General features: G+C 38.4%; 1 protein-coding gene across 1 annotated transcript in view; it reads right to left on the reverse strand.

The window, feature by feature from the left end:
* Positions 1-366: 366 nt before the first annotated feature.
* Positions 367-26644, reverse strand: part of AKAP7 (A-kinase anchoring protein 7) — an 80082-nt gene continuing 53804 nt past the window's right edge. The window contains exon 8 of the mRNA XM_033054656.2: positions 367-2599. Within this exon, the coding sequence (XP_032910547.1) occupies positions 2397-2599 (203 nt within the window). The 3' untranslated portion in view covers positions 367-2396. The remainder of the gene's footprint in view (positions 2600-26644) is intronic.

Genomic DNA, 26644 nt, shown 5'->3' on the forward strand with positions numbered 1-26644 from the left:
GATTCAGAGTTTTTTTCTTCAAAATCTATCATTATAGAGTATTTTGTGACTACTCCTTTAACTCACACTTCAAGAGTGAACATCTAGGAAGTTGTACCCAGTATTTATTTCTAAACCTGCCCTGCCCAGAACATAAATTAATCCCAAGAGCTTCGAAGTTTTTTCCTTGAAAACAATAATGACTTGGGCCTAGTTTATCTGCATGATTTCAGCAGCCAAGCTCCAGAGCAGTATGTTGGCACAACATCCTGTCATCAACTTAATGGTGTGATTCACTGGAGCACTTTTTCTCTCCTGTAACCCTGTTACTTGCAAGTACTTAATTTATTCAAGTCCCATTGGAAACAGGTGAAAACACACACAGAGTGCAAAGGAAAAATATTTTATTGTGAACATGGCACGTATAAGATGGGTTTTAGAATATATTGTTATATATCTAATGAGGAAAAAAAAAGCTCTGACGTGAGATAAATGAACAGTGCTTAAAACAAATGAAGAATATGCACACAGCTGTTCTAACAGCACAATTCTGATACCAATCACAACATATTATATAGCTTTTATGACAATGTCTATAAAAATTGCAAATATTGGAGCTACACCTGTATTGTCCATCATCCAAATCTTCAGTGAATCTTGCAGGTGTGTGGAGGGAACAATGAGAGCAAACTGACACCCCACCTCAGGCAGCAGAAGGTAGAGATGGAGGAACATCAAAAACAAAAGACAAAAACACTGTTCTACAAAAGTAAAAAGGCAAATATTATCCCAATGAATATTATTATTTGAATGAGAAATCTTAATTGCAGCATCCTGACTCCATTAAAGCCAACAAAAGTATGCCATTGAGATCAATGAGTGGAGTCTGAATTTCATACTGAAATTTAAAACATTCTTGCTTTAGTGTAAACATCAGCAGAAAGTAAATGTCAGCATCTATACAAGTATTCAAGTGCTGTTTAAAAAAACAATAAAAAACATACAATGCTAACCCAAAATGCCAGTACATATACAAAAGGCAGATAATTAAAAGAGGATTTTTTTTCCCAAATATACATTTTGAAGTATTTAAAATCACCAATTTTTTCATATTTGTACATCATTGTTAGGGAAGGAACGTATGAGAAAAAACTGAGTTATTTACAATGATAAAGGAAGGGCACAGTGTTTGCTCAGATCTATTAGAAACCAGTATTTTTCCACTTTGGAGTCATGACACATACCTGCACACTCAAACATGTTTCAATGCAGTGTTGAGAAGTGGCTATACTTCATCATTATGAAATATAATCCTTCTGGGCAAGTATCTCATGAGCCATTTACACTCATTCACATTTTCAGTTAAAAAAACCCAAACAAACCAACCTGAAAAATTTCTTGCTGCAATATTTTGTCTTTAAACAACCTGATGAGATTTTCCATCATGGCATTTTACAGTCATGCATTTGGAGACTCAGAGTCAATACAACTTTTCCATTTACTTTTAGAGTCATGCCTGTCTTCAAACAGTTCTTTGCTAATTTTTGTGCGGATCTCAGGACTCGTTAACAGCTCCTTTATCTGATTCAGTCTGGGTAGCAGGGCCTGCGTTTCTCTGCGTAAAGCTTCCTTTACTAAGTCTGCTTCATGGCTCTTTCCTAGAGGAAAACAACAATATAATACATTTTGTAACAACTAATGTGATTTAGAATCATTATTGTACAGAGATAAAGAGATCATATCGGGTTTGGACAGTAGTAAGTGCTCAGTGTTTCACCCATACTGATTTTTTATAAAAAGGTATTTAATCAAAAAATATAATTTACATCAACAAATGCTACCAAAATGTAAAGAACAGTACAGCATCACATTTAAGGGAAACTCCTGTCTTATTACATACTGTGTAATAGTATCTGTGATGAGTATCTGTAGTGGTAATTTTTAGCCTGGTATTGACTGCTGTTGACTAGGAAACAGCACGTGCTCTCACACGGAGCAAGCAGCCCTGCAGCGCTGCCAAAGCCTCGGGTGTAGGGCATCGCTTCCACTTATGGCAAGGCCTCATCCACAGCCATCCACGACAGTCCAAATGACAAATGCAAAATGTTCAGTTTCTCTTCAAAAGCAAGGAAGGGAGCCTTGGTATCAAGAGCAAGTGAAGATTGGAGCCACCTGTTTCACCACTCTTGTCTTTTTTCCACTGTCCATCGCTCCCAGCATTCGACAGATTTTCAGCAGTGCACACACTCACTAAACCAGTAGACAGTGTCCTTCAATTTGGAACAAACTTTTGATAAGAGACTCACAAAGCAGAGTGCCTAACACCAGCACCACTTTGCAAATTTCAGCAGGGAGCGGAACTTGGTTTTGTAGTCATTCTTTGTGGGATATTTGCTCCCAGGCTTTGTGCACAGTGCTCACTTGCTGTTATCATTGTCGCTCTCATTCTTGTTGCCGCTTGCTGCTTCCTCACTTTTTGCAGGGCTCCCATCAGTCTGCCTGCTTTTGTTTTGTGTTTCTTCTAAATATTGCTGCACGGCCTTCAGCACTGCATTCTCCACCAGCCTTTTGCTGAGGCTCATCAGCTCTGCATCATCTGGCTCTGCTGCTTGTTTTTCACCTATGCGTCACAACAGACAAGAGAAGGAATTCATTGCCATGCAAAGACAGTAGCTGCAATTGTATCAGGAGCCTCTGACTTGAGCTGGATTCTAACTTATTAGCTGCCTCTTCCTGATTGCAAAAAGTAATTTTTCCCCTCTTCAGGCTCCAAACCAAAAGTGATCCCCAAAGATGTGTACAGTGTATTAGATCAAGAATATTTTACTGCTCATGTTTTGTATAACACTCCACCAAAGCCACTGGCTATCATTATAAGCCATCATTCAGCTTAGAAGAGCAGTGCAAATTTAATTGTTTCCGCCAACATCTCCTGTGACATCTGAGCAAAGATCACAGAATCACAGAATATTCTGAGTTGGAAGAAGCCCATAAGGATCATCAAATCCAACTCTTAAGTAAATGGCCCTTAAAGGAATCAAACCTGCAACCTTGGCATTATCAGCCCCATGCTCTGAGCCAATCTCAGGGTCAAATATAGTATAAGGCATATTTACACTTTAGCAGCATTCCTAAATTTAGGTGACATCATTTTGTGATTTTGCTTAATAAATCTAAAATCTATCTATTCATTGCTTGTAATTCAGGAGCTTCTCACAGGAAAAATTACTAAAACACTCAAAGCACAGGTAACAAATATTTTTCTAAAAAAAGCATAAAACTTAGAAAAACCATATAGTCCCTCTCTGCCTCTCTTCTGTCTTCTATCTTAAAGCTCTGACATCAAAGGATTGCAAGATCCAGCAGTCCATTCTTAAATATCTGCTAATAAAAACAAGAAACTGACATCTCCCTGTTTTGCTAAAACTTTGTATGAACAACATATACAACAAACCAGCTGTATATGTAGTAAGGATTCTCATACATCATTACATATAATTTGAAATGGTACTTTTCCATGAAACACTTTCCTAATATACTATAAACCCGAATGCAGAATCCTCCTCTTATGAAGAATTTGTTCCAGGAAAAGCAAATTTTATTATCCAGGTCCAAATAGCCATTTGCTATTTCAGAGTCCCAGCTCTAGGTAAATAACTGTTTGCCTCCATCTATATTTAAAGGTCATACATTTCATGTCCTCTTCTGGCGTTTGATTCTGCAGCCAGTAATAAGAGGCTGCTTAGTCACATGCATCTGGTGAAAGAGATATTATTGTATGCTCTCAGCACAAAGCTTTGTACTGTTCAGTTACCTAAACTTTTCATTTTTCATAGATGTAAATTTATTACAGTTTGCCAGCACATTTAGATAATAGTTATGAAAGACTTTTATTAGTCTTCCTAGTGTACTGCACAAGCTGGGAGTGATTTCACTGATAAAGCATAATTCATATGGGGATTCAAGGAGGAGAGGGACGCAAACAAAACTCTTCATATTCAGAGGCAGTGCCTCTATTAGCTGTTAATCTGATCATTCTGCTCTGAAACAGCAGCTCTTCCAGTTCTGAGCTTCCACAGCACTGTTAGTACAGACAAGGAAGAACTGTGCTCTCCCCCTGAAGAATCATCCTATATCTTGGTAAATAATTTCTTTAAATTTCGGAGAAAGTGTAGATAAATATTCTAAAAATATTAAAAAGAATATCTAGGGGGATAGCTTTGGTTAAAACTAAATATAAGAATACACTATAAGAATGTATTATAGGAATGTAAATATAAGAATACATTAAGAACAGAATTATCATTTCCAAGGAGAAGTATTTCAGGCTACCATGCAACAGAGGGAGAGGGACTATTCCCAAAACCAAACAGCTACATACTCCACATTCTCTGACTCACTGCTTACCATAACTCTCTGCTATCTCTAAATCCTGGGTCTAAGTCTAACTTACAGACTCTTCTCTCTCAGGGCATCCAAGGTATTTATGAGCAACATCTCATCACAGCTTTTCTGAATTGATCCCACACACTCCTTTGAACGAAGCCCTTTGATTACTGATTTCCTTTGCTTCAAGTAAAGATGCTCAAAAATGTGTTGGTTGCCCCAGTCTATTTATTCACTAGAAAAAATAATTAAAATACTTAATGATTATTTAAAATAAAACTGGTTTCCAGTTGCAGAGCTTCTTGTTTTTCAGAATTGCTCATGGGTCATGGAAATCGTTACTCACACAGTGCTAATGATCTATCCATGCAACTCGGAACAAAATCAATGGGAAATAAGGTGCTCAGCCACTCTCACACTTGACCCTGTAGTGCTTAATATGCAGAATATGACTAATCAGTCACAGAGGCCTCCAGATTCCACACAACAGTAGTGATTATATTTACTCACAGTGTAATTTTAGTTGTAGTACATCATGTATTATGGTCTAAAAAAGGCCAGAACTCTTCTCCCATGAATACTTTCTGCAGAATAGTTCTCATTTACAGATATATGTATAAAATCCATATAGCTACTATTGTGTTTATTATTTCGAAATAAGCAGGTAGCTCACTTAGAAGTACTTTCTCAAGCATGAAAAATGTCACATTGCTTAAATGACCCTTCTATTTATATAGCTACAGAAGAATGGGTTAGTGGAGTGGGGTTTTTTTGTTTATTTTTAATATTTTGCGATATTCATGGCTCATCAAAAGTCTGGGGTCAAGACTGTAGCACCTCCTAAGAGAGCTCTGCACTCCCACTGGAAACATATCTGACTGACATGTGAATGCAAATACACGCACATCCTTGCATGAGGAATGTCCTTGGATTTATCTGTGCAGCCACCTTGGCAGACAGACACATGGGGCTCTATGATTCCCTGATGCTCTGTTTCTATTCTCATACTCCCAAAATAGCAGTTGTGGGAGTGTCTGCAATGCCACGGTTGGCTGGCAAGGTAGCTGGGTACCATTGTATCATTCCTATTCATGAATAAATGAAAATTTTTTAATAAAATGAAACAGGTCATGTAATAGAAATGAGTATTGATCATCTGCATTGACAATTTAACAGACATCTGTCCTATTTACATCTCTCCTTCAATGCTCTAGCTGCTGCTTGCCTGCTTTTTTGATGAATGCAACTCCTTTGCAGTAGGCAAATGCTTCTTTGAGTGGATTGTCTAATATTATTGGAATTATTGGAATTATTGGAATATGCGTAGAAATCATTTCAGATATGAATGTTTTAGATTCAAAAGGGAGGTTTAAAAATTCACACTTGCTCTGTTTGTAATCTCTATTCTGAAAAGGGAACAGATACAGCACAGCACTGTATTTGCATCAATATTGTGACACTGGTTTATTTCTGTGCCTGTGAATAAAAAAATCCGCTGTCTTCTTGTCAATATTGCTCAGAATAAAAATGAAAAAACCTTTCATTTTGTTTATCTCAGAATTCTCTTCTATAATTTTCAAAATATGAAAACCAATTCATACTTTGTGAATGTACCTCAATGCATTCATGCTGAGCAGTGGTTTTTTTATTACTAGAACTGAAGCATACCAGTTATCCCGAAATGACCATCATTTTTTACAAAGAGAACTATCAGCTCCATAGAATTATTCAAAAGAGGTTTTATGATCCTACATCCTACTGCTAGCAGTTATGGACATGAACCAGATGCCTGCAACCACAGCCAAGTTTGGATGCAAATTCAATGCTGTATCCTTCCACTGGACTAGGTTTACTCTCCAAGTCTACACCCCCCCTACACATTAGAAGATTGTAAGCTGAATTTTGAAATACATTTGTATTGGAACAAATGAGATATCATGGTCCTGGAGCAGCATTTTCATGGCCCTGACACAGCCTGTTTAGTGTATGCAGATATCTCAGATTTGGAGAGAGGCAGACAGTTTGAATCCTTCTATTGTTCATATGATTAGCCCATGGATTTTGATTTTTTTGTAACAGATTTAATTGAAGGAAGCAACAGGGGATCCCTTTTATAGGAAAAGCCGGTTTTACAACCTTTTATCAGCTATGCTCCAAGACAATATTCTGCAATCCTTCCCTTGTGGCCTCAACACACTGGGCTTTGTTTTTCCTTCCAACAACCTTTCTTGGCAACAAAACACTGATAACATGGGGAACATTATGGAAGAGACCCTTAGTATTTTGAATAGGTGACAGAGACCAGCTGAGACATTTTGGTGGCAGAGGCTCTGCTCTGCGACCTGGGGAGGGCTGTGGTAACAGACATGCCTCCATCTGCCTTTTGGGTTATTCTAGTAATTATTTCTAATACAGTTTTTACAAACTCCATGAACACAAACATTAGCACGCTCCCATATCTAATCAACACAGTAAGTACAGACAGGAAAGACACAACTCTGAACATTTCCTTGTTAATTAAGAAGGACTTGTATGAAAAGTCTTTTAAGTGGTCACTTAAGGAATTGACACAACTAAGGCACTGGGAGGAAGAGTGAAATTATAATCTCATTATGACATGAGGGTGATGACATTTCTGTTGCTGGATGCTCCCACCTCTGTGGGACATCTAACAAACTTCTTTAGATTTGCATATATTGCTCTGTGAATATAGGACTGTCTTACAAGGCAATACCAATCTCTGCTTCATCCTGAATACACGGTTTCTAGTTTGCTGGGAAGGTTTCTTTAAATTGGCACACCATGGATTAAACCTGATAAAGTTAGGAATTTCTACTACAGAGGAAATTAAGGGTGTTGCAGCTATTGAGGGAAAAGTGATGCTCTTGCCAGATTCAGTAATGACAGCAAGAGTAACCACAGGACAATTTGAGCTGCAGATTTGGCAAACATGGCAAAAGTTTGTTTTGTTTAACACAAACCCCTGTGAAGCCCTGATAAAAATTTTCTGACCACCTCTAAATGAAGATAGAGCATGTGATCTGCTAAACCTTCTCATCCCTATGCAAGCACTGAGGGATGTGATGCCACAAGCATGAGCCTCCAGAACAAACAAAATTTAAAAAGTTATGTAAGACTAGTTCTGGCATACAGGGAGTTCTGTTAAATATCTTGGGTTTATTTTTCTATTAAAAGAGCCTTGTTGACAGGGAAATTCCCCGACTCATTTAATGTAGTTTAATGCTTACATCGAACTAATTTACAAGAAGTCTAGTGGAACAGGCAGGAAAGATAGCAAAGTGGCAGAAGGAAACAAGATGCTGTGAGTTTTACTTGATTTTTCACACCAACAGTCCGGTAGAGGAAACAGGCCAAGCCACAGAAGTGGTTTTACATAGCCACAGTTAACAACCACTGTGCAAGATGGCAATGGGAGAATGAAAAGATTGAGGCAGGTTGTGACAGCAAACATCCAGACAACATTATTCACTCCCCTTCACCATTCACAGTGCTGCTGCCTGGTGCCAGCAGCTCCTGGGAACAGAGAATAGGGCAGCTTGGGTCAGCAGGCTGACCAAGAACAGCAGAAGAGTTGCTCTGCCTTCTAGGATGGTGCCAAGGGGGCAACCTCCTGCTGGTTTCAGAGCCTAGGAGAGAGAGATCAAGCTTCCCAGTTTTCCCAGGGAAAAGCTGAATTCTGGAATAGGACAGATACGTCAGCCCCTTGCCTTCAGTGGTCGTCCAGAAATAGCACTGAGAATGTAACACACTGGGGGTGACAGCATAAGCTGCTTCTCCATCAGTCTCGGTCACCAGTGACCACAGACAGAGCTGGATGGTCTTGAGGACAGAAAATCACCCTGCTAGGTCACCAAGCTGAGGGAGGTGTAGGCCCAAAAAACTCTGCAGCTAACCAAAAGGGTATATACAAAGATTTTAATTGCCACAGTCCAAATATTTCACCAAAACCTTGAAGTGCCTGCTTATGGACCTGTCCACCATGCAAATCAAATTTTTACTCAAAAGCATGACAAGGCAAGTAATTTAATAAACATTCACCTCTTGTTACTGTTTCCTTATCCTTCCCATAGTCAAGAGGAACTTCAGTTTTATGTCTTTAGGATATATGTGTTACTATACAGCTTCCAAAGGGATGCTATTTTGGCTGTGACTTTTTCCATGCTACTGTCAAGTGTACTAAAAAAAGCAATCTTTTTTGGACTAAGACAGATTGTTAAATGAGTGTTAATAAATGAATCCTAACAAGCTGAACCTGCCTTGTTGTTCATCTTGGGCTCAGAAAAAGGCTCCATATAAACTCATGTTATCACAGTCTCTCACACAATACATCTCTTCCCCAGGGGAAAGCAATTATGAATATATTTGTAAGTTGTAGACAGAAAAGTCAAATTTTAATCAATATGCATTTTTATTTCATTATTTCAGTTGTAGTAACATGAGTTGCAAAACATAGCTGCATACCGTTTGAACTGCAAAAGGAAGATGAAATCTTGCAAAAAAAAAAAGATATAATTGCAATTCAAGAGTATGATCAACACTGTTCATAAAATACTGTAATAATTTAAATTTGATTTAATAATTCTAATACTGTACAATTTTAATGAAAAAAACAACATTTGCAAGGTGCTTTTAACATCTCTGTAACCATACTTAATTAGACTCTGAATCTAATGGAAGAAAGTTAGAGTCCCCTCTCTCAGTATGATCATCTTGCATAGGTTTGAACTGGTTGCATAATTGTATCCAAAGGCAGTCAAAATAGATGGGTCTAATCCTTTTCACCCAGAATCTTCCTCTTGAAGGAACTGAATCCACTGTGTAAGCTTCTTAGACAAACCATGAAGTTACGTATTTTTGAACATATGAGTAGTATTGTAGCTGTCTTTCATTTCATGGGTCAAGTCTACAGAATCTGACCAAATTTTCTAACAACTTTGGGAAAACTATAACAAGATCTCCTTAAATCAATTTGAATTGCATTTAAAAACACCCCCTAACATTAATCATGGCCTTTCCTATCTGAACTCCCTTTATCTATCATAGATTTTGCCTTAAATAATGTATTTAATTTTGTTCCTTCTTCCCTCCCTTTTGTTTTCCACCTAACTTCCACTAAAAATGTGGTGGTTTTTTAAGAGCTGGAATTTGTTATCAGTTTTTAATCTGATATTGTGAGATGTAGCTGTATAAATGTTCACTGTTTTACAACACAAAGGTTTGTAAACATGAAGCTTACTTTTGATACTTGGAGAATACTAGTACATAGAAGTTTAGACCTCTCTTTAAATGCTCTGGCCTTGAATATGTAAAAATATTGTTTGGGATCTTCTTCAAGACAAGCTCTTCCTCAACTTTTATTGCTCTCTGAAAGTCCAAATATACCCCATTGCAAGAACACTGAATCACAGAATGATTTGGTTTGGAAGGGACCTTAAAATTCATCAAGTCCTACCCCTGATGCAATGGGCAGGGACATCTTTCACTAGACCAGCTTGCTCACAGCCTCATCCAACTTGGCATTGAACACTTCCAGGGACTGGGCATCCCAGCTTCTCTGGACTCACCACCCTCTTTCAGTTTAAATCCACTGTCCTATCACTACATAACCTTGCAAAAAGTCCCTCTTGATTTCCAAAGAAAAATATTTTGAAGACAAGATAAGCAACAAATTCAGGCGTGGTCATAATAAATTGCTCTGTGCATGGGAGTTTTGGTGACCTCAGGCATGAAACCAGAATAGCTGCAGAAAAAGAGTTACGAATGCTGAAGGTATGACTACAGCTCACTTAATCTAATTCACAGAAATTTAAAAATTGTTGCTAGAGCATGGCAGAACAAAACCTGTGGATGAAAAAAATCCTGAAATGTTACCATGCCATAAAACTAAATTTAATGCAATCAACCTTTCACATGAAAAAAACAGACTTTATAATATAGGACAAAAAAAAATTGAAAGAATATGAGAGGAGAGTACTATTTTTTCCCATCCTATGTTCTTCATGAATAGAGCAAATAACCTCATTTGCAGAACAAGTACCTAATAATCAAAATTAACATTATTCTTGAGTTCGCTTCACCACTAAAAATCAAGAATAATTGAGTCCTAATTACTGGTTTTAAACCACTGGGCCTTACTTCCATATCCTTCCTATACTAAATATCGAACACTTACAATAGCATTTTCTTAAAAAACCTATTTCCCTACCTAAGAGCAACACTTCTTTAATGAGAGTAAATCTCTACAGCTCTAACACTGCATTCTATCAAAATAATAACTCCCCCTCCCTTTCTTCCCCCAATTCCTTCTATTTCCTCAAACTCAGTGAGTCAGAGACTGTTCTAGCAACATTTCAGTGAAACCAATCAATCAGAAAAATATGTCTGCTATGCCAAAAACTGAACTAATCATCACAATTTTTACCAATTTACTCTGTACCATAACGGATTGCTCATTACCATGCCATAAAATTGATGGTTCTCATCTCTTTATTTCTCATACTTCACTGTATTTCTCTTTACTTTATTTCTCATCTCCTTTTTCCAGTCGCAAATTTTCTCTCTATCTACATAGTATACAGAGTTCCTCTTTAGCATAGCAATAATTCTAAATCTGTCCCATAACATCAGTAGAAAACTGCTTGTTTTTGCCAGCTGTTTTTTTGGGCTTTTATTTCTATCAGGTTAAACAGTTGTAATTTGGAGTTTCATCTATTTTCTTCATCCTCTTATTTTAAAGCAGTATTGTTCTCAGCCTTTCCTCAATTCCTCAGTAAAAGAATAAAGGGTGGACATTCATGCCATAACCAGTTTTTGCATTTCTTTTCATTCTGTTCAGAACCAACCGTGTGGTCAAAAGCTGGTACTTTAGTTTGCTTTGCCTTTATGCTTTCCATACAGAAAAGCTCTCCCATTTCTATATTGGCCTAGAGGGGCCAAGAAAAGTTTGTTAAAGATGAGGAGAAGGAAAGAAATGGGCAATGGTTCTCCTCAAGAGCAGATTATGTCATTCATGATATTGAGGTTTCCTGAGACAGGACAGCACATATAACATTGTTCAGCACAGTGCAGTGTGGTTTGAATTCCAAGAATGCAGGTGTGGCTATACACAGAGGGTTACTGTCTGGGGCATCAGAAGCAGTAACCTAGAGCTTTTGAGAAATGGCCTGTCCTCACAGCCTGGGTGCAGCACCACAGGCATCCACACATTCTGCTGCTGATGGAGAAGGTTAAACTTGGACAGACCTTACCACATATCATGTCTGTATTTAAAGTCTAATCCTATTTTCTTATTTTATGCCTTCTTTAAAGATTATGGTTAAAAAAAAGGCAAAGGCAATTCAAGGAATCTTTTAAAGTAAAACGATGCACTTCTTTTGGAATGGAATTATTATCATTATTCACTTATGCTGAAGCAAGGACTACAGGCAGCGACTCCATGATCTGGGCTGTATCACATGTGGCTCTTCCAAATGTTTCAGATTAACTGCAGCAGAGAACACATAGGCAATGTATGAAAAGGACACACATGTGGGGGTCAACATAAATTAACATTTATGGCATTAAATCAGAGGATCAACTGTGCTTCAAAACACAAAAACACTACAGTAAATTTTATTTTAAAAGAGAAAGGGAAACCCCAACTTTAGAAGGGGGCTCAATCCCCAGAACTCGCCTCATCACAGGTTAGTTTGCAGAACTGCAAGAGTAAACTCATCATTTTGTGCTGGAAAACCTCTCACATCGTATTAATGAGATGTATGTGAAAAGCTAAAGAGGATGTGAGAGAAAAAGAAAGGAAAACCTTTTTGACTGCATTAGGTGATGGATTTTAAGACCGAAAAAATGTACATTTGCTGATTGTACTCAGTCACAGTGATACAGAAAACATGGCTGAGTCTTAATACGGTTTTGTTCAATCTTTGTGCTTTGTAGCAAAATGAAAGATTGAATAAAATTTCATTTAAAAATTATTTCTAGGATTTGAAATAGAATAACACAATAATATACCATGGGGTAACACAATTTGCCTCTTAGCAAAAGGATACAATCTCTTTAGTGAGTGAAATGAAATCCACGCCCGAGGATTTTAACTCACAGGAAACTTAGCAAGTGCCCAACCCAAATTCACCTGAGATTGACAGACATTCAAAGGGATTAAGCCATCAGCAGAAAAGATAAAATTAATGGTGGATTTTGAGATTTGGGGATTGGGATCCAGAGGAAATACATAATACAAAGTGAACTTTCCCTACACCAATTTAGGACAACAATTCAGGCAGGGTCAAGAGCCTGATAAAAGTTCGGCTGTGCATGCCAACATCAGAATTACAAGTCTAAAAGTATGACTATTGTACAAGTTTGGCAGTGCCAAACTGGTCATTGGTACAGTGTATTTCTAGCTACTTAAGGCTCAAGGACAGCCTGCACCCAGTCCATTTTCCTATTAAGATAATATCCAACCTCATGCTCCACAGAATTATAGAATGGTTAGGGTTGGAAGAGACCTTCAAGATCATCTAGTTCTAATCCTTCTACCATGGTAAGGGACACCATCCTAACTTACACAGCATATACAACCATATACCCCAAATTTCTCTAATCCCCACTCTAAACTTAAGGAACCAGGACCACTCAAATTTTAGGAATGGAAAATGATCTGGCATAAAACATTATTAAACCATCAATAATCAGCATCAGTACGCCTTACTATGATACTTTTCAAGTAATCTTATTTTCCACTTTGTCTATAATAATTTCACAAATAATAACAGACCAATGTCATCCAAAGGATAATGCCTCACTCGACCAAGGACCTGTTGTTTGTCTTGCCTTCGTTGTTTATCTGCCTTAATCTCAAAATCTTGGTCACAACATTGCAAAATGTAGACTTTCTGCAGCCCAGCATCTGTCACTGACAGGAAGCTTTCCCTGAAATATATACAAAATGTTCTCTCTTGTTCTTATTTCACATGATGCAATAGAAGTAATCCCATGATATCTTAACAGTTGCTTAATCATGTTAACCAGTTCCTCCTCCTGCCTTCTGGCTTTGTAGCCTTTTTTTTCCCCCCCAAAACTAGCTAGTTCCTGCTCTCAGACCTCCCCAAGATGTAGCTCCGCAACTCCCCAGGCACTCTCTGAAGCACAGCCTGGGCTCCTACTTCACGTTTCAAGCTTTATATTCTTTTGGAAACACAGTACTTCCTCCAAACATCTATTTCCTCTGCTCCCTGAGCTTCTTAAGCTTCTAGGACAAAAGTTACACTGATCTTCTCAGGGCAGATTTAGCTAGCACTGCATGCATGCCATTTCTAAAGGTTATAAGGTCTGGTGGCACACAACCCTGCTGGAGGGGAAAAAAGAGAAGATTTGGGGAATTCTTTTTTCCTTCCCAGAAGTGAACCTTTTTCACAGGTGAAATCTGTTTTCACCTCTTTTTGAACGAGGACTGAATACAGTTTCCTGATCAATCAAGGTCAGTATAGAAATGTCAAAATTGAGAGTCTGACTATTAGTCCATATTCTAGTTTCTAGAGACCTTTAATGAAACAAAATAATTATTTTTTTCTTTCTTAAGTACATGGCATCTTTAATGGAGGCTGTGCAGACCAATTTTGTAATTTAAAAAAAAAATTCATTTTTAATGGTTTCTGGAATCAAGGCTAGAACATGCCTGTCTGCTTGCAGGAATATCACTCTCTTTGGCAAACAAAGTACTCCATTACCTAGCATTAAGCATCACAAATCAGATAGTACAAAGGGAAAAAAGCACATTTACCATATCAGGTTTGGAAGAGGTAGACAACGACCACATTTTGGTTGTGTAACAAATATTTCCCACTCTCCAGTGTGGCTATTCTATTTCTGTAATAGGTGTTTCACCCATATGCTACAATTTCTACACTGTAAGCAGCTCTACTCTAAACTCACAGGGATTAGGTTACAGTAGGACTTGTCATATAGCAAGACAACAGGTCGAAGCACATGAGTTTCTGAACTGAAGGGTAGCTGTTCACATATACTAACAGAGAATGGTATTTTATGTTTAGCATGTTGCACTTTCTATATTTGGCTGTAATATGGATTTACTTATGGATCACTTTCGAGCAGAGGAGGAAAATTCAGTTTGGGTTCCATGCTGACAAACACCTGTTCTCCCACTACCATGAAAAGCATCTCTGAAACCTGGTGTTTCGTGCAGAGGCACCTGCCTATGTTTACACAGGAGAGCTCTACAATGCCAGTACTTGTTGGCTGTAAGGCCAGTTAGCACAGAGCAACTCAGGTCCATCCCAACCAGCTTTGTGGGCCTCTGAAATGCTGTGGCTGCATCCACAATATCTGCTGGAAAGTACTTGGGCTGGTGCTAACTGCTAACCAGTGCCCAGGAGTTTTTGTAGCATGTTTGCCAGGCCCAGAGCTATGCCAGGGTGATGGCACAGGCAAGGCAGTCCCAGTGTCCAGGTGCAGCCCCAGACACATCAGCATGCAGTGCTCTGGAGTCCAAGGCATCCAGAGCAGTCACAGAGCTGGGCTGTGTCTGTAGGTAGCAAAGCTGAGAAGTACATTCAGCCAAGTTCTGCATTCGTGGAACAGTTACTTCTGTGGATTTCTCCTGGCAGAGGTTTTGAATCGTAACTCCAAAGCAGCCCAGCACAAAGAAAACAGAAGTATGAACGAAGAACAGCTTCAGAGAGTAATGCAGTAGTAGCTAGAGTAACATGTGTGCCAGAGGAGAGGATTTGCCTCCTGACTCCAGTAAAGCTGTGGGAACAACACAATTTCCATTTCCTCTTTTACTACAATGAAATCTGACTGCTGTAGTTCTGATTTAACCTGCAGAAGTAAGGAAATGGAAAGGCAAAATTCATAGCTCTAAACATTTAGATGTTCTAATGCTTTCTACTTTACCACTGCAAGGCAGGTCTTGCAGCACTTCAGAAAACCATGCTGCTCCTTCTACTGTTTGGTGTGTAAAGAGTAGCACAATTTGTATAGCGAATAGAGAGAGGCACTGTGCCAGAGCACACAAAAATCTCAGTAAACTGAGACAGGAGAGTATGCAATAATGAATGAGAGAAATAGTCCTGAGAGGACTTCCGTAATACAGAATAAGGTATTTGGATATTGTTCACTGGGAATACAGGGCAGCTTTTAATATTATCTGATAGCAATGACCTGTAATTTACCCTCTGAAAAGCAATACAAACATAATGCTGTAGCCTTTGTCTTATTTAAACATATCTAGAGTAAAGCAAACAGAGCTCCTTTGAGAACCAGTCTTCCTTTTGCTGTGGCAATGGTGTTATTAAAATAATCTTTAAATAATTTTAACAGCTTAAAAGACGAAATATCTCGTATCTAGGTGTGTATGGGGTGGATACCAAACATATTTTCCACTAATGAGCAATAATGTTTAACCTGCATACTTATAGAAGTATGAGAAATCCATTACACTTTCTCTTCTTAAGTGGAACATCTGCATACAGGACCATCAGGGAAATTACACTCTTCAATTCACCTGTGGCATATTTATGTACATTTACTTTTTCTTCTGGCCTTTATTTTCCCTTTTAAACCCAAAAAGAAAATGCAATGGCAGGAGACACATTGCTTGGAAAATCCAGTGTAAATGCAGACTTAAAAGTGATCTTATTTTCTTTCCAGTCTCACTCTCTCTTGAAGAATTCATGTTGGAAGTCTCCTGCAAGAGCCAAGGGAGCAGACTACCAGTCTGATTTTTAATGCCCAGGACCGTACAAACAGCATTTTACCCAGGCCCTTTCCTTGCTATGTATGTACTTAGAAAGAGGATTCCAGATGGAGCTGGCAATTTGTTGGCTTGCCATTTGAACCAATCTTTCTGATATTATTTATAGAAGGTCTGCTTTTAAATGGGCTGGTTGATATTCTCATCCATCTCACTGCAGCTCTGGACTCCAGGGGCTGCCAGTGGACTGTCACAGCCACAAGACTTGGCAGGCCAGGTCCTTGGTTGGTATAAATCAGCACTATTCCTGCTTACTGCTGCTAAGGGTTTCACTTGACATTTTCAGTACCGCTTGATTCATGCCCCAGTTAATCTGTTTCACTTTCATGGTTTTACTTGCATGTTTAGCAAAAATCCTTAAACACTGTTAGCTTGTTTCTAATTGAATATTCCAGCTGAAGCATCCTTTTAGACAGCTTTCAAGCATTGCAGTACTAAATGGTATATTACTGAAATTATTATTTTTAATTAATATAAAAATTATTAAAATTAACAATTCAGTTACTGGACATTGGAAATTTTTCTGAGATTTTACCACTACCAGAAAAATTACCTGAATAATTATTTTTATTACATAGAAATAAATTTTCTGGGCAAAACCAACATGCATTCTTATTTATGTTATATTGCAAATTGATAGACAATAGTTAACTCTCAGTTATTACCCATTTATAAAAGATGAAAAGCAATTAATCATTATAGTATATTTTAAAAGAGCTATTAATTTCTATTCAAGCTTTTTGTCTAACTTTATGCTGGAGATTTACAAAAACCTAATTGCATTTGAAAGATTTAGCCCCATTAGAAATTGCATTCACTATTCTTTGGTCTGTTTGGTTTTTTGAACCAAGAAGCAGCACAGTTTGGAATTTCAAATGCAACTTTCAGCTGTAATCTGCCACTGCAGCTGGTGGCCCACAGTAATGCCCAGGGCTATTTGAGTGTGATTGCAGCAGAATTTGCACATATTCCAGATCATCATAAAGCTTCTTCTTTCCGACTGCCAGTGGAGTGCTTGGATATATTGGAGGACAAGGAAATTACCTGTGGTGGATGGAATTTTAACTGATATCTATATAACCTAAGAAGTACAGGACTCAATTCTGCATCTATTGAAGCCTCCTGTCTCGCCAAACTTTTGTCAATCAATTTAACTGACGCAGCATCAATGTGCTCAGTAAGGAGCTTAAGAAAATATACTGTTCCTTTGGAATCTGCTGGTTTTATTCATATGTTTTTTTGAATGAAATACTATCCAGAAACAATGAATGAAATGTCTGGCTAATGTCATGGTTAGAAACTTCTCCACATAAGCAACTTTCCAGTGCATTACTTCTCTACATAGACTGTCTGATCTGGTAGCCAAGTGTACTAAAACGCTCTCTGACCATAAATTTTAAGATAGAGAGCAAAATCAAGAAAACTAATCACAGAAATAATTAATTGCATCAATGTGCAGTAAAATAAACATTTTACCATACATACAACAGCAGCAACACTGCACAGTACTCATAATCACCTGTTTTTTATTTCCACTCAGAACACCGCATCACCACAGTATAACTACTAATACATTCTTCATAACCACAACCCCCTCAACCAGCAGCCTCTGTCAGCCTGACAAGCATGCTGACTAGTTCCAGCAGTGGTGACCTTTGTATGGACTCACTGGGATCACAGACTTGCTTCCCATATCTGCAAAGAAGCCTTCAGCTGTAAACAAAACAGTTTTAATGTTGTCTCTCATCTTCGCTCAATGAAAAGTCCCACAAATAGAGTTATCCACTGCAGTACTAACAGGACTAAACAGTGATTACCTAAAAAATCCACAGATGGTTCATACAATGCCCTTCATAGAAGAAAAACTTGCATAAATTTTAAAATTTTCTTTCATGTCTCAACATTTCCAGAATGGCATTAACTAACAATAATTTCTTTGTCAATAAACTAATTTCTGAATTAAAGCTTTGCAGATCAGAAGAGGATGGGAAAGCACACAAATATGAAGATAACCTTCCTGTGAAATATAAGCAGGACCTTGGAGCTTGGCCAACCAATAAGAAGTACAGGACTTTATCCCGTGGAGCAGCAGCCATATGAGGCAATAGAACTGGGAGGGGTGGCAGAAGGGCAATACAGAGTCCATACACCTCTCAGAGCTTTGCCCTTCCAGCTCTTTTTGCTGCAGTTTCTGAAAAGCACTTGGTTACAACCAGGCAGGTCTTCCTTGTTTTCTCCATCTGAGCCCAGGGTAGGTACAGAGACACCATTTCACTGTCCTGAGACAGCTACACTTAGCAGGAAGAAGCATTTAACCTCACAGGATGTTTCTGCCTTTATTAAAGGAGGGCTTACATAAAACCTGCTCTGCTATGGATCAGTCTACACAGAACAGATCACCAGTACAGAGTGCACACAAGCAGGGATGGTGGCAGCAGTGGTTCTGTGGGATCTGCAACTTCTTCGGTCAGTACTTTTTAATCTAGAAGAGGATAGGGTTTTATGGTGATAAAACGATTATTGTATTGCTTATCTTAGTTTCTATCAACATTTATCAGTAAGAAGCCAGGTTAACCAGTACTGCACGTGATCAGATATTTCTCGCTACAACTCACTATGAAAGATGGCAGCTTGTAGCAACCTGCACAAACTACAGGCAGGATTATAAAGTGTGGTCAATTCTCACCTTGGTAGTCTTATCCACAGATCACACAACTCCTCCATCAGGGATTGAGGTTATAGTGAGGGTGAAAGCAAAAAACAGTTACATTACGTATATCCTTCTCTGTCAGTCACTAAACTGATATAAAAGATACTCCCTCCCAATGTTTGGGACCTAATACAGTTCCAGAGGTATTGACTGTAAAGTAATAGTAGCAGGTGAATGGAAGACAGAGCACTTGGCCTCAGTGTAGAAAATAAATACAATTTCAATAACATAGGAAGAATCTATGCAAATACTTCTGCACAATATGATGTGCCACCTCATAGCCAAAAAGGTACTTATTTTTCCACCCATGCAGAGTGATGGTTTGGCAATGAAGCTGAAGGTAAAACAGCCCTTGAACACTTCAGCTAATGGACAGTCTAGATACAACACACAGAGGCAAAGTGCCCACAAAAATATCCTAAATGGAAGCTGAAAGAAGATCTTAATCAGATATTTTCTCCCAGTGGCATCAGCGGAAGACAGGAAACAGTGTATTAAAATAAGAACGGCTGCACAGTTACCTGGGCAGTTCTCATCTTGCTACACAGTCACAATTCACTGGAGACTGGCTATCTGCTGACACACTTTTTATGGAAAGTGATCATTAAGTTCATTAAAGTTCCAACTCCATCAACATGGAGCCAATTTTAGTGACCTCATCACCATTTCAAAGTCTCTCAACAGGTTTTCTGAACTCTAGTACTTTTTTTTCTTTCTCATCCTCTCTTTTTGGGATCAAGAGAAGTGTTGGTACCTGTCCCCTCTAGCTAATCTTGGCCTGCGGCTTGCTACAGCTGAAATGAAATGAAATCTCTTCCTATATTCTCATGAGTTATTCTTCAAGTCCTTTAATACAAACAGATTAGTTCAGACTTTTCCTGAAGTTTCTCAGCATAGTGTATAATGGATCACTGTGGCCAAGAGTACTCCAAATAAGGCCTTCAGCCCCAGATACATCCTCATTTCATACAGAAGTGTATATTACATAAAGATGAGACTTTTAGTGGAATTTACAATGTTCAGTATTTTAGAACAGCTACAAATTAACCTCGGCATTTTTTAATTATGAACCACAGAACTCCCTGACTTTGTTTCATGTTTCCTTTCAGGAAAAGAAGCAGTTCTGTCATATCCCTAAATAAATTATAGAATAAACACTCCTGCTTTTTCCCGCCATCATTAACATAACCTCATCACAAAGCAATCACATTTGACTTGATCCATCTCCAGAATTTCTAGTTGCAATTTATTTTACACAAAATTTCCTGTCAGGAAGGTGGAAGGGAGCCCAACTTTTGCAGTGTGATAAATTATAGAGTAAGACAGTCTTCTGCATACTTGTGAAATAGTAAAAACATAGTCTATTTTTAAAAAAAATACAATTCTATGTTTCAAAATTCCTTATACCCAAATAAAATCTGGTATAAATATTAAATTCAGTAATTTAATTTCTTTCCACAGACCATATATGCTGGTAGGATTTAAATTTGGGCTTAGATATGTTTGTATCAAACACAAAGGGAGAAAAAAAATTAAATTCTACTTTTCAAATAAAGTCAAATGCCACCACTATAGATCAGACACAGAAGAAAATTCAGCAATATGTGTTTTTATCATGCAGGACTATTTTCTAAATGCAGTTATTAATTAAAAAACCCAACCAGCAATCCCAAATATGTTGGGACATTTTAATTTCAAGGAGAAATTGCCTAAGACATATGGAAACATCCAACACAATTTTAAAAACTTCCCAATTTTACAGTCGCCAGTATTTTTATATTCTTTACTTCAAGGTGACTATATCCTTCATTCTTGAAGCCACAAAAAGGCATCCACTTCTGATGGCTTTCTTAAATAGAATTTCTCTGATTTAAAAACCTGTCTTTCTATTATTCATCTCTTTGACACCTTGCAGTGAAAGTGAGCTTAACACTTTATTTTCTCTCCCAGATTTTTTTCACTAGTGTGATGATACTAAGTGTTCTCTTAGCAATCTAGCTGCATGACTGAGGGATTATTTTTGACAGCAGCTGTCAGACCCAAGAATGGACATACATGTAAGATACTCATGGTTCTACTGACATTAATGACAGTCTTGGCTGCCTTCAGGCCCTGGTTGGGCTTATTGCCTTGGTCACCAAACCTAATGCTGCAGGAGGATGGAGACTTGTTTAACTTTCAACTTTGACATGGTAAGTATTGAATACTTAGTTTTTGGTTTAGACTGCTAAATTTTCTTTCTTTTCTTCCCACAGAGAATGGAAACAATCTTAGCAATCTAATCACAGGCACTGTGAAGTTTTATGAGGAAAAAAGACAAACAACACCTAGTTGTTATTCAAAATGTCATTTCAAGGAATGCACCTTTCCTTCAAAATGTTTGTTTTTTAAATCCACATCATGCTCTTCTTTGTGTGTATCTTATGTGAACGTATGTGTAGGAGTGAAGAAATAACATCACACAGGGAGATTGGCAAGACAGAACATAAGCACTGGAGAATGAGTATAAATAGGACTCACCAACCTCAGCTGATAAGTGTGTTTTCACATTTCAAGAAGGAGGGAAAAGAATAGTGTGTTTGTAGTACCACAGCAGGTATCACTTTGAGCAAGTAAGAGTTAAAGCCTCACAAAACAGAAGTCAGAAGGACACAACCTGCAGGACAGGGAGCAATCAGTATTGGACAACCTGGCAAACGTTCAAGGCCTGTTTAAAAACAGGGATTGACTTACTATTTGTGGTAGGCAAACCTATCCTGTCTCTCATGACAGAAAGCCAGACAATGCAACTTTTGTACTACAGCTATGTAAACACAAAATAAATCATGATAACTTACACCAAACTGCAAGTTGACCAAGTCATTGATTTGTAGATGTAACTTTCTCTATTTTCAAAATCGATGTAAGACTTCAATAAGGTAGTTGTAGTCTGTTCACTGAACTTCACTTTACCCTCAAAAACCAATCCCTGATTTGATACAGCTGGGTAATTTTTGGTCAGGCCCAAAAAATCTGGACTGCATGTTGCTGGCCCAGGCTGTACGTCGGAACTTGCCAGCTTGCTCGCTTCCTCTGCACAGGCTACACAGCCCCAGGTCCTGTGCTTATTTACTCATTTCCACAACTATTTACCCACTTTATATTCAACATGCACTATGAGTATTAGCATCCAGTAATAAAATCATGGAATGGTTTGGGCTGGAAAGGGCTTAAAGATCATCTAGTTCCTGCCATGGGCAGGGACATCTTTCATTAGAGCAGGTTGTTCAAAGCCCCGCCCAAACTGGCCTTGATCCAGGAAAGGAGCATCCACAGTTATTCTGGGCAATGCCTCACCACCATCACAATAAGGAATTTCTTCTGATCTGATCTAAACCTATGCTCTTTCAGTGGAAGCCATTCCCTCTTGTTCTGGCACTATATGCCCTTGTAAAAGGTTTCTCTCCACCTTTCTTGCAGGCCCCTTCAGGAAGGTCACCATAAACTCACAGTAAAGATATCTCTTCTCCAGGCTGAACCCCAATTGTCTCAGCCTTTCCTCACAGGACAGGTGCTCCATCCCTTTAATCAACTTGGTGGCCTCCTCTGGACTCACTCCAGCAGGTCCACATCCTGCCTGTGTCTGAGACTCCAGAGCTGGGTGCAGGGTTCCAGGTGGAGTCTCACCAGAGAAGAGCAAAGGTGCAGAATTCCCTCCCTCACCCTGCTTGCCACACACTGCTCTGGATGCAGCCCAGGATACAACTGGATTTCTGGGCTGCCAGTGCACATCACTAGGTCATCCAGCGTCTCATCCACCAGCACCCCAAGTCCTTCTCAGCAGGGCTGCTCTCGTTCTGTTTATAGTAGCTATCAAACAACAAATTCTTCAATCTCATTAAATTAAAACATGCAAAAGTGTTCACATTGCTATCCTCTGCCCTTTTAGGTTGGGAATCACATTTTTTAGAATCCAAACAAGTTTCATATTCTATTTTGATCATATGACCAGCCTTATTTCACATCGGTAATTGTATCATATGGGAATTTTGTATGCATTCAATATTTAACAGCCTTTTAAAACAATTTCTGGCCAGTACAAAAAAGTCTCAGTTCCTCGGTTTTCTCTAAAGTAGCAAATGAGCTACCGCATATACAGCTATAATGAGGTGTAACAATGCTTATTTTGTAAAATGCTTTCTTTTATGTCAGATTAAAAAGTGTCGTGCTGTGAGGTTGAAACAAACAACTTTAGACTCAAAATGAAATTAGATGATTTCAAAAAGCAGTTAGGAATCATTTTAGACCATTTCCAAAATGGAAAAGCACTTACTGAGCACAGACATAAGCAAATCAATGCAAGTACAGGGTTATCATGCAGGCAATTCCTTAATGATCTCAGGAATATAAAGAATTAATTGTTAGACTAAACACTAGTCTTTATTTGAAATATATACTTTTTGAAAGTCTCCTCCTGGAGCACAGTGAGCCAAATTTTGAAACTCCAGCCAACTTCATTGGAACTTAACATGCTGAATTGCATGTCTGTATCCTTGTAGGAAGTGTTCTCATCCTTAGAGTGGATGTACATGACCATTCACTAAGACAACAGAAGGAACACATTGTGAAGGTCCTACAAAGTCTAAGTTTTAACAGTTTCTACTCATGCTTTACTTGTGCCTATGCCACCATCAGTGGTGAGGAGATACTTTTTTCCTCTCATTCATTGCAGAACACCCTAGATCTCTGCTACCCAGAGCACATTCTGGGAATTGATTCTACCAAGTGCAGCAGAAAACTGTTTACTAAGACAGCACTCAGTATAAAAAAATTGTATTGGTAGCATGGCTAATCTAATAAGATTCTTTACAAAAACCATATATATACCATAAAGTCTCTTGCCAGAAGATAGTACAGATATTAAAAATCTCTGTGGATTCAAGAAGAGACTGGAAAATATAATTAAACATTCACGATTATCAAGGATGCCACCCCGCTTCACCAAGTCCACAAATCTTGAACTGCTGCAGCATCAGAATTTTATTTTGAGGAAACACCTTCTTACACACCTGCCCTTTTCTAATGGTTTTGTTAGGCATGTGCTAGGGAGATCCTAACAGATCCTAAATCTGGTCCAGACAATCACTCTTACGATCTTAACATAACCATAGAACTCGGTTAAATGTTTTCCATGGCTATACCTAAATTTGAAGAGAATAGAAAGGGATGTGAAATACCTAACTGTGTGGGGATACAAGACGTAAGCAAGTGGCTGTTAAAACTTAATAATACAACTCAGCTTTCACTTGTCAGCACTTTGGTGTGTTTTAGCCATAAGCACCTATTAATTTCTGAGGTAAAATAGTTGATTTTTTTTAACAGTGCAGATTGCGTTGAAGCTAAATTCAATTCACACTTGATGTGAAATAGATCTAAATTCAAATTTTAAAAAGCACACCATGAAAGCACTGAGCTTTCACCTCACTCAACAAAAAGCTGTACTATGCAACGGTACCAGATAATGTAATTACAACACTTTTTGAAAATATGCTTTACATGAAATGAAAACATTTCCTTACTGCATAAGGAACAAACCTTCAGCAATTCAGTCTCTGGCTGAGCTCGCTTGAGGCACCTCAGCTGAAACAAAACTTATAGGAAAACCATAATGAAGTTCATAGATTTTCATTTTCAATACAACTGAAATGAGTCAAGTAGCATAGTGAGCTGCTGTTTACTGCACATGCTTGCACCTTTATATTGTACTTTTTGGTTCTCGTGTACAACAGTCACATGATTGTGATTTGCACCTGCATGTATCCTACCCAGGATAATTTCCTAATCAGGAAATTAACCTGGGTTAATTTCTAAACACAATTAGTTTAGAGGTCACCATGCTAATATGATAAGAAGAGGAAAAATGGATGAGACACATTCCCTTCTGCCTGTTTGTTGTGGCCAGCTTCAAACCGCCTCTCTGGCTGGGGCCATGCTAGATGCCCAGCACTGCTTCCTCCCAGCACACAGAGGGAGAAACAGATGTGGCACAAGAGAGGGAGGGAGGCCAGATGATAGGAAAGCAATTTCCCTTCTCTCCCTTTTCTTCAGTCAATGCTGAACGAAGAGAAAAACCAATCATGTTCACCATGCTCGTCCTATACTTCCTCTCTGTTTCCCTTTTTAAGATGGCTCAGTCATGTTACTCCCCCATGAACACTGGTAAAACAGTGCCACATCTACCTTTTTCTCCTCATTTCAGACACCACCTTCTTGCCTCACCCATAGCCACATCTCCTTGCTTCAGATTCTCCTCATCCTATAACTACCCATTTTTTCCTTTCCTCGTTCTCACCGGGTGAAGGAGTGCCACACCTTTCAGTTGCTACATGCCAAAAGCAGACATCTTTCAAAAGCCTTTGTGACTTTGCACACACATAATGACATCTCCTGAATGATTTTTTTGATTACACGTAGTTAGAGGCCATGCTGTGCTAAACGTTATATTTAGTGTATGTTCCAGTCACTCTCAAGAGCACATACAAAGAAAGCTGGTGCACAGCAGGTGATGTGAAAAGTTAAAAAGAAAAGTTAAAAAGCAGTGAAGTGAGGGGACTGAGAGAAGCAAGATACAGAATATAATGCTTTTTTCTTTCGCTTGTTTTCAGTCAACAGAGTAATTAAAAAAACTCAATTTGTATTTGTTGTCAGTCTTCACCAATTCATATATTAGCAGTGAGATGCACCATTTACTTGCTCTTCATATAAAGACATTCTGTACTGGCTGATGAAAACATAGTTTTGAAATATACAATGTTCCTAGTCATTTTCCCAGGGCAAAATTTGTAACACTTACCCTCATACCATGATCTGGGAAGAAAAAACATTTTAAAATAACTGCCAACTCATCTTCTTGAGGCTGTTTTCTAGATTCTTGCACTATTGGTAGACATTTATTGTTTAATAGATGGTATAAACTCTCACTTTATTTATGCCTGAGAAACAAGAATGGAATATAAACCAGATTAGAAAACTGGATTTTCTAGCCTACAGCTAATGAATTATGTGAATTTAGTTAAAACTGATTTCAGACACAATGTGACAGAAATTTGGCTGCATCTTCTAGAAGAAAGGTTGAAAGTATTTCACTGAGCAAGAAGTCGAGAGTAAATATTTTATTGTGTAACCAAATTTAGGACAAACATCATTTTCAGCACAGAATTTAACAGAAACAACATTCCAGTCAAATTAGCTAGCTGGACTCAGTACACCAAAGGATCAAGAGATCAGAAATGCTCACTCTGATTCAACTTACATTTACTCAACTGAAAGCAAAAGCAGACACTACCAGATCCATACATAAAGTATGGCTGTTCCCTCACTCGGTCACCTTAAAACTACACATCCAACCAACACCCAAATGGAAATCCTTTGTCATCTGTCAACATTGACATCTACAAAATCTCCATTCTTTCTATCTGCTGCTAAAGAGCTTTACCATTGACATGCACACGCTTACAACATCAAAACCTTCTCATCTCTCACTCTAAACTGTGCTTGCCAAAAAGGAAAATCAAAATACTTCGGCTTCCTTTGCTTGCAGAAACGGACTGCCAGAATGCTGATAAACAAAATTAGACCTGATTACTTATCTCTATCAGAAAGAAATCTTCATCTACTTAGTGGAAATACTGCTTAATTTGTCGCAACCCCTTCTCTGAAGAGCAATCAGTTCATTTCCAGAAGGAAGAACCCGGCAGGAATGCTCCCGCAGCTCCCTCCCCGCGGCAGTGCAGCCAGCG

The sequence above is a fragment of the Catharus ustulatus genome, chromosome 3 (genome assembly GCF_009819885.2).
Source record: "Catharus ustulatus isolate bCatUst1 chromosome 3, bCatUst1.pri.v2, whole genome shotgun sequence".
Lineage (NCBI taxonomy): Eukaryota > Metazoa > Chordata > Aves > Passeriformes > Turdidae > Catharus > Catharus ustulatus.